General features: G+C 44.4%; 2 protein-coding genes across 2 annotated transcripts in view; one reads left to right on the forward strand and one right to left on the reverse strand.

Annotated features, from left to right (window-relative positions):
* Positions 1 to 411: 411 nt before the first annotated feature.
* NUDCD2 (NudC domain containing 2) lies at positions 412 to 2,784 on the forward strand (the record flags this gene model as incomplete). The annotated part of the gene is made up of 3 exons (XM_010185961.1): positions 412 to 466; positions 1,655 to 1,806; positions 2,468 to 2,784. Coding segments are annotated over 3 exons (291 nt in total), but the record flags the coding sequence as incomplete, so codon positions are not given.
* A 2,240-nt stretch (positions 2,785 to 5,024) lies between these two features.
* Positions 5,025 to 9,443, reverse strand: part of ANKMY1 (ankyrin repeat and MYND domain containing 1) — a gene marked incomplete at its 5' end in the record, with an annotated part of 18,334 nt that continues 13,915 nt past the window's right edge. The window contains 4 exons of the mRNA XM_010185962.1: positions 5,025 to 5,101; positions 6,867 to 7,021; positions 8,264 to 8,318; positions 9,177 to 9,342. Of these exons, the coding sequence (XP_010184264.1) occupies positions 5,025 to 5,101; positions 6,867 to 7,021; positions 8,264 to 8,318; positions 9,177 to 9,342 (453 nt within the window). The remainder of the gene's footprint in view (positions 5,102 to 6,866; positions 7,022 to 8,263; positions 8,319 to 9,176; positions 9,343 to 9,443) is intronic.

A 9,443-nucleotide genomic window follows, 5' to 3' on the forward strand; every position in this document is an offset into this window, starting at 1 on the left:
GCATATATTTTGCACCACCCTTAGCAAAAAGGCAGGCATTTTCCTTGCAAGATTGTTAAAAATGGCATTGCCTTTTGAGATACACAAACCCTATCCAGGAACTGAGATACTGAAACAGTGACAGCATTTTTACTGTATTAAATGCATCATCAAAACCAAACAAACAACCCACAGAACAAAAAACAAACAGAGAAACAAAAAACCAAGACCAAAAACCCACCAAACAAAACCCAAACAGTTGTGTAACAAAAAGTAATTCTTTTATAGTCTATTTGCAAGCCTATACTTGTGGAGCCAGGGTATCCTATTCATTTTGAGTCAAAAATAAGGTAGGTTGGAGTAAAACTTCACAATTAAATATGGCCTGGATATTGAACAGGTTTTCCTGTTGTGTAATATTGTACATGTCTTTTGCAGGGTAAACTTTTTGACTCTACAATAACTGATGAAGGAACATGGACGTTAGGTAATAACCTGCATCTCACTGACATTGTGAAGGCAGCAGAACTTCTCAGAATACGCTGCAGAAGAGTTTACCCCTTGTTTTTAATGGGAAAAACTACTCTGCATAGCTCTGTGTAAAAGACAACCCTCATTGCCAGACCAGGGAACTGAGGTAACACAAACGCTGCAGAGATGAAGGTCAATGGCAAAATGCTGTGTCTGCGAAGGCAGCGGTCACAGAGAAGTCACATCTGCATAGGGAGGAGTTTTATGCAAACCATCGTTAAAGCTCAGCAGTTACAGCACAGTTATGTGGTCTGTGCTCTCCACAGATGTTATTTTCTTGGTTTTATTCCTTCTCTTACGCATTTTATTTTTGAGATGGGTGACAAAAGCTGCAGTCCACGAGACTCAAAAAGCAATCTAAAAATCACACCAAAGTGCCTACGGATAATGAGCAAAAAAAAGCTTCTCTGATAGTTACATCATAAATATTGTAAAGTGTTCAGAATATTTTGGGGTTTTGGCAATCATGTTTGTGGACTGTGCCTCTCATTTATATGTTTTCATGTGATGGATTTTGTTTTTCATTCACTATTCTAAATATTAATAATTTAGTAACTTGCACATGAAAACTGGAAGTGTAAACAAACATTGGGAGGTGAGTACTCTTTTCCAGTATGCAGATAATCTTCAAAATACACTTTACAAAGCTGTATTTATTCAATTAAGTGGAACTAAACACCCTACATGTTAACTTTGAAATGGGCTTCCAGTATATTGGCAATGGGCACACTGACTGTGTTTAAATAAATTGGTTATACCTCCATATGTCACTAAAACTCCATTCTGGCTTTTATTGGTAATGACTGCAAATCCTTCATTACTGCTTAGCTGAGCTGTGTACATTATTAGATTGAATCTTTTCTCTGTTGTGAACCTCTCCAAAGTTAGTTTGTTTGCAGCAGAAGTACTTAGGAGCTCTGTTTTAATCCCTTAAAACAGGGAAGGGGAGAGATGGCTGTGTAGGCTGGCTTTGCTTCAGCCTTTCTGTTTCTTGTTACTGTTTATTTATCCATAACCCTGTTGGCATTTGCATGAAACCAACAAAATCCAGCGCTTGTTAGTGGTGAATTCACCAAAACTACGAAAAAGAGGAGCACGTAGGACTGAGTTTAATGCTTGCTTTGTGTCTGTTTTCGTTCAACAGAAGACAGGAAGCTGATACGAATTGTTCTAATGAAGACAAATCGAGATGCTGGCAACTGTTGGACATCTCTGTTAGAAAACGAATATACTGCTGATCCTTGGGTGCAGGACCAGATGCAAAGGAAACTTACACTGGAGCGATTCCAAAGAGAGGCGAGTTAAAGGACCTGACTTACTCCTTATATTTCACGTTTGCACGTGGAAGCTGAGCAGAAATGTTCTGCTGTCCAGTGCCGTGGAACCATACCCTGTAGTGCAATAACTGGAAAACGCTCATGACACAGAAAGTCAAGTGGATACATGCAATTTCTATTACTATCCAGAACTAGGAAGCAGACGTATTTACAACAAGCTTCTAACACCAAGCTCTAATGAATTTGTTTGTTTACAACATCAGATGATGTAGAATAGTTGGAAAATCTTTTCCTTGCCCTTTTACTTAAATGGCTTAAGTTGTTTTGGTACACCTTTAGTATACAGCTACTCCTAATGCAAGTTTGCAGAGTTGTAGAGTGACAAATTATTACTTACCAGCTGAATCGGCACCCTACGTACTGCAACCGAGAACATCATTTCTATGAAACTTGTTATCCAGCATGGCAGGCACTTAAATTTTCAGTCATTTCAAGGGACACCAGAAGCCAGAAATTATTTCCTTATTATTTCTTTACTGGGAGATCTAACTGCTTGCCAAGTTGAAAACAGCATTCCAAAGTCACTTCAGCAGTAGTAGGCCAAACTATGATAATTTGAGGTTTATTTGTTGATGCATTTATTACGAATAATCTATCCATTAAACATTTCTTTTTTCCAGAATCCTGGATTTGACTTCAGTGGGGCAGAAATCTCTGGAAATTACAGCAAAGGAGGACCAGATTTTTCTAGTCTTGAAAAGTAAACTGGTTTTATGTGTTCCTTGAGGAATTACACGTTACTCTTAAGGACTAATCATATAACTGGTGAAGACTTCAGTGATCTCCTCAGCGGATTGTTGAAGTCATCACTTCAGTGAAAAGATTTCTTCCAGGAGACTGAAGACAAAGTGTTACCAGCTGATATATAAACCATGGTAACTTTCTAGCACTGAGGAACAAACTATAAGAAAGGTGTACACTAAAAAGTAACATCTTTAGGCAGAATGTTGGTTTTGGTTTTTTGGGGTTAGGTTTTTGGTTCATTTTTGTTTTCAGAAACACCATAGTAAACCAGTGAGTTATGAATACAGCACTTGTCTTTATGCAAGAATATCTCACCATTGAAGAACAGATCTTATAAGGAAGATACTTAATATTTTCTCTTAACTTGCAACAGGAAGGGTATTGGGATGGCTACAGTTACACTTTTCCTCTGTAGCAGCCCTCTGAGAACTCATAATGTCATTCTAAAACACTGGCTTAAATAAAGAAGCTACTGCATCTTGCGTCATACAAGGTTTTACAATCCACTGTGCTGTCAGATATAGCACTAACGATTAATACTCTACCATGCAAGCAACACTAGAAACTGAAATGTCAGGTGAAAGTCATGGAATCACAGCATGGTTTGTGTTGGAAGGGACCTCAAACCCCCCAGTCCAACCCCCATGGGCAGGGACACCTCCACCAGCCCAGGCTGCTCAAACCCCGTCCAACCTGGCCTTGGGCACTGCCAGGGAGGGGGCACCCACAGCTTCTCTGGGCACCCTGGGCCAGGGCCTCACCACCTCACAGGGAGGGATTTCTTCCTGATATCCAGTCTAAATCTCCCCCCTTCCAGTTTAAAGCTATTGCACCTTCTCCCATCACTCCATGTCCTTGTAAAAAGTCCCTCTTCAGCTTTCCTGTAGGACCCTACAAGGTACTGGAAGGTGCTCTAAGGTCTCCGTGGAGCCTTCTCCAGGCTGAGCAACCCCAACTCTCTCAGCCTGGCCTCATAGGAGAGGCTCTCCAGCCCTCGGATCATCTCTGTGGCCTCCTCTGGACCTGCTCCAGCAGCTCCATGACCTTACAGAATCAGAATGTGTTGGGTTGGAAGGGACCTTTAAAGGTCATCAAGTCCAACCCCTGCAGTGAGCAGGGACATCTTTAGATCAGGTTGCTCAGAGATGTTATGCTGGGTACTCCAGAGCTGGACACAGCACTGCAGGTGCAGAGCAGAGGGGCAGAGTCGCTCCCTGGCCTTGCTGGCCACACTTCTTGTGATACAGCCCAGGATGGGGTTGGCCACATTGCTGGTTCCTGTTGAGCTCCTCATCAACCAACACCCCATGTCCTTCTCAGGGCTGGTCTCAGTCTGTTCTCCACTCAGCCTGGGATTGCCCCGACCCAGGTGCAGGACCTTGCTGAACTTCATGCAGTGTGAATGGACCAACCTCTCAAACCTGTCCAGGTCCCTCTGGATGGATCCCTTCCCTCCAGCGTTGTCAACTGCACCACCCAGCTTGGTGGTGTCACCAATACCGACCCCTGAGGAACACCACTCGTCACTGGTCTGCATTTGAACATTGAGCCATTGACTGCAACCCTTTGAGTGTGACCATCCAGCCAATTCCTTATCCAGTGAGTGATCCATCCATCAAATCCATGCCTCTCTGACTTAAGAGACCAGGATGTCATGAAGTAATGTGGAACAGCATTCAATGCTTTGCACAAGTCTGGATATAAATAATATTGTGTGTTAATCTAATATAGCCTTTCAGTATAAATACTTAGACTTTTGAAAGTAGTGTTCTTTCGTTGCAGATCCCCCAGCTGCTGGCCATGATGGTGTCCTCAGTGGTACCTCTGGTCTCGCTGACATCTTCCAGCCGTGTCATCATCTTTCCTGAGTGAGTCCATCTGCAGATGTAGCCTCCAGTTGCTCAGCTGTGGTTTGGTAGCATTTGCTCCGTGTCACCACAGGGGTCCTGCCATGGGGGCACCAGGCAGTGACATGTCCCCAGCCCATGGTCGTTCCTGTGAGGCAGATCTGATGGGAAAGGTGCACACTTCCTTCCCATCATGGCCTGACCTTCTCTGCAGGATGACTCCATTTCCCAGGACCGTACCCTGGAATGGGGTGTAGTCCACTTGGGGATAAAAGAAGAGGGTTTTGTGCAGTGCCAAAATCTGCTGGTGAGCAGGTGATGGCAGCAAGCGGCAAGAGCCAGTGGTGCTGTGGGCCATGCTGGTGTCATCTCTTTGTCCCCAGGTTTGAACTGGAGTTTAGGCCCAAACCACAGCCTAGGGTCCCTCCCAGGGGCTTTTCTCAAGTCCCTGATGAGGGCGAGCAGAGGCAAGAAGAGGATTTGACAGCTGTCCAGCAAAGGATGGAAGGTAAAGCTGTTCCTGCCTCCTTTCCACAGCACAGCCAACTTCTGTGGGGTACTGGAAAGAATCCTTTGGTGATGGTTGTCAAAGGCTCCGACTTGTGCCAAAGCTTCGTGACAGCTTGGCACAAACATTTTCATTGGCTTCCACAAAGATGAGCCCTGGGGTGAGATATGCCCAAGGGAACAGTGAGAGGATTGCAATCCAAGGCACATGGGAAAAGACCCCTTTTAGACCATTAAAACCAATCTGAAGTTCACTGTATTTCTAACTGCAAACATTTAAAGACATTAACTTGCATACATCCACACACGCAGGTTTTTGATGGCATAATCCTTGAGTTCATATGCCATATTTTAGAAAGGTATTTTGGATGTAGTTTCTCAAAACACGTCCAATTAGATCACTTTTAACCTTAGCAGGTGTTAAAACAGTGGCACTAAAACTTGTCAGCACTGCACTAGGAGTGACTTGAAACGAGTCGGTCGTTCTTCCTGTGATGCTCTCTCCCACCAGTCTGAACTTTATTCTTTCTTCCACTTCTCCTTTCGTCTTCTCCTTCTCTTCCATCTCCCCCTTTTTTGCCAGTGGCGTTCTTCTCACACACTGCACGGCTTGCATCCAGAGCTGCTCGTCCTGTCCTCTTCTCTGGGGAAAAAAATATGGATATAAAATAACCACCCATATCTCCTGAGGTCACCTTCAGTTTCTCTGGAACAATAAACTGGAAAGTAGGTACAAAACTTGAGAAAGTTCCTCTTTTGGTGTAGTTTATCAAATGTAAAGCTAACATTTATCTTGTCACTTCCCTACAAACTTCCTAGCAAACAAAGACCACGTATGGGAGTGCAAATGATTCTTGCTGCTTCTAGTAAACACACCTGACTACGTATGTCTGCTATGGTACTGTGGTATGAACAATTCACAGAGTCACAGAATGTCAGGAGTAAGCAGTGCCCTCTGGAGCTCCCCCAGTGCAACCCCTGCCAGAGCAGGATCACCAGAGCAGTCACACAGGAACACGGCCAGGGCTTTGGGTGTCTCCACACAGGGAGACTCCACAACCTCTCTGGGCAGCCTGGGCCATGCTCTGCCACCCTCACACTGACAAAGTTTGGCCTCATCTTCAGCTTGAGCCTCCTGTGCTCCAGCTTGGGACCATTGCCCCTTGTCCTGGCATTGGCCATCCCAGAGCAGAGCCTGGCTCCTTCCTCCTGACACTGCCCTTTCCCAATGGATCCCCAGGAATGAGGGCACCCCTCAGTCTCCTCTGCTCCAAGCTCAAGAGCCCCAGCTCCCTCAGCTGCTCCTCATAAGGGAAATTCCATGCATGAATGTCAGAAATCTCATTGATTTCTCTTCTAAAATACAGACAGAGCTGACTAAGAGGTAGAGTTTGTACAGAAAGCTCCACTCTGCCTACCTTATTAGATCTACTGTGGTCTTTCAGCCTGGAAAGCTGTTGATGTCTGCAGTAGCTAACTTCAGTCTTAGAGAGAGCATTTCCCTTGCTCTGCACTCACCTTAAAGATTCCTCTCTCTTGCAATGGAGAGTAAGGACACAGTAGCAGCTCACTTAAAGCTGGTGGCTTCAAAAAAAGCACACCCATCCAAGTGAATGAACTGCACCTTTTTATTGAAATTATTTTGTAAAACACATTTTACTGGTTCATTAACTTCAGTCCTAGAGAGAACGTTTCCTTTGCACTGCACTCACCTTAAAGATTCCTCTCTTGCAATGGAGAGTAAGGACACAATAGCAGCTCACTTAAAGCTGGTGGCTTCACAAAAAGCACACCCATCCAAGTGAATGAACTGCACCTTTTTATTGAAATTATTTTGTAAAACACATTTTACTGGTTCATTACATACCCAGGTCGGTACAGAAGCACAAACCACTGCATTCACACACAATAACAGACTCACCCAGCAATCCCGAGCACTCCTGCCTGTGCCGCTCGTTCCAGGATTTCCTTCTGCAAGCCTCACTGCAGGTGAAGACTTCGTGACAACGCACACAAGGCGACAGCTGAACACCCACCGAACGTCCGCACTGGTAGCAGTATTTAAAGAACGGCAGCCTAGAACAAAGGCAGTTGTAAAATGAAAGCACATTATTGCTTGGTTTCCTGAAGCTGTCAGCATGTTTGCAGATCACAGTAGAATCAAATGAAAATGGCTACAGTATAGGAACAATGTTCAACAATAAAGAAACAGGAGACCCTGTAGCTTATCACAGGAGTCTGTGGGGAGCAGACTGCACAGCAGCTGCAAAGCCAAGTGCCCAAGTGAGAAGCCTTCATCAAACCAACGTCCACATCCTGCCACTCTGTGTGGTTTAATGTACTCATGACACTGGAGGTGTTCACTTTCAAACTGCCAGGCAGACTGGATTATACACGGCCAGAGAGAAAGTCAAACTGGCAAACTTAAAAAAGCCCTCATAGAGCCCACTGGGATACTGCAGGGACAAACAGGGACACTCAGTGCTACAACAGTTAGTCCAAAGTTGGAACATGAACCAGAGTGCTTGGACCGAGGCTTTCAGTGGGACTGGGAAGCAGATGTCAGCTCTAGGTGCAAGCTGGGCTATGTATTTACAGCCTTTTTAAAGAATCCTTTCCCAACAGCCAGCAAGTTTCACTGAGGTTTCATCTGTCATTGCAAGTCATCGCTGAGACCTATCTGTAAAATCTTTGTGTGCTACTTTAACCTTCTGGATTTTATTTCAGTTGACTTTATGTTCTTCTGGCTATTTCTGCATCTTCTGCTATTACTGAACCATCCTGGTTCAACAAAAATGCTACCTCAAAATTTCTGCCATCAAAAGTCCCCCAGTTCCTGACACCTCTATTACTTCCTCTTAATTTGAATACTGAGAGTGTGAATTCCCTGCAGCAGGGGAAACTGATGACAGAATTCAGCATCCTTGAGGATTTTGTTAATACACAGCTCCAGGAACAACATTCAAATTGTACAGATTGTTCCTGCAATTTCTGGAGAACTGTAAGCTACAAAATTTCTATGGGCCTATTCCTTAGCATTTGCACGCTGCTTTAAGGTACTGATGTCATTAAGTGGTTTAAAACACACGGACACTGATTCCCACAAGACTGAATGTTACGTTGACTCTCATGGCGAAGTCTGAAGCTGAAAAGGAGTGATGTGAAAGAAGCCAACTGCAGCTGATAAGTCTGGATAGGCTGGAGAGGAAAACTGGAAAGGAGGAAAATGGCAAGGTGGCAAATGGTGAGGAAAAAGAACAGGGCTCAGGTTTTTTGTCTAAGAACAGTCAATACCTGAGTGCAGTGTCTCTGCCCTACCTCACTTCTTCCTCATGATGGCTCTCTCCTTGCTTCTTCGAAACATGGATACCCACTACACCAACAACAGGGGACAGAGAAACAACAATCAGTATTCTGACTTGGCAATTAGAACACCACTCACAAGATCCACCTTCCTTACAAGTCTGCCTGGCTCCGTCTGCTGTATGAAATGTGAGGATACACCATAAAATGCATCTGCTACCAACAAGCTTCAGAAGCCAAGAAAAAAGGAGCCAAGTGGCTATGTCACAGCCAAGAGGAAGAAACCATGCAGATAATTTACAAGCCACAGAGGCACAGGTTATCCTGAACTGCAAAGATAACAATCTTCAGCTCAGAGTTCAGCTCCCAAGTCCAATACATCTTCTGCCCAAAGACAGACCTAGATTCTTAAGCCTGAATTCGCCACGCATTGAGCACTGCTGAGGATGTAACTCACATCATCTTCATTTATGTATTCAGTGTTGCTGGTCTAGTAGCAGAAGAGCATTGGTACAATAGGTTTTAGCAAAGGACCTGAGGGTAAGCTGCCACATGGAATGAAAAGATGCTAGATGTCCACAGTCACCGCTGCACACATCCTGCTCCCTGCACTAAATGCAAAGCAACCCCAAGGTTCTGTCATGAAAGAGGAGCAAGCTCCCTCAATCGCTCCTTAACACTTGGTAACAGATCTTGTGCAGGGATTGAGCAGGAGGCAGCTGATGGGCACTAAACTCTTACTCAGATTTTCTTCACAATGACTTGTTCATTCTCTTCAAAGTTTGCAGAACCCCTACATCTCCCTACCAAGTATGTAGGAGCAGTCTGTATTTGGAGTTACCTTTTGAGACAGAAACACTGGAATTATAACAATAAATTCCCTTACTTGCTACCCTTAATCTTGACCTACTCTTAGGCTTGAACTAACATTTCTTGGATCTTCTCAGCGCTTCTTGATCCCACTCTTTCTCTTTCAGGATGACTCGCTCACGGAGCTTTGCTGTAATGTGCTCCAGCAGTGACCGTCGTGTTTGGAAAACCTCCTGCTCAGATGCTGACAGTACGTGGTACGGTGTGTAAGCGATTCTCTTATCCTGCAACACAGCATCAGTTAATCCACTAGCGTATGGGAACGCTAACACACAACTGCTTCAGAGATACAGGCAATCCATTCCAAAAGCACAGCATCATTCCT

Source organism: Mesitornis unicolor, unplaced genomic scaffold (assembly GCF_000695765.1).
Source record: "Mesitornis unicolor isolate BGI_N332 unplaced genomic scaffold, ASM69576v1 scaffold8876, whole genome shotgun sequence".
In the NCBI taxonomy this organism is placed as follows: domain Eukaryota; kingdom Metazoa; phylum Chordata; class Aves; order Mesitornithiformes; family Mesitornithidae; genus Mesitornis; species Mesitornis unicolor.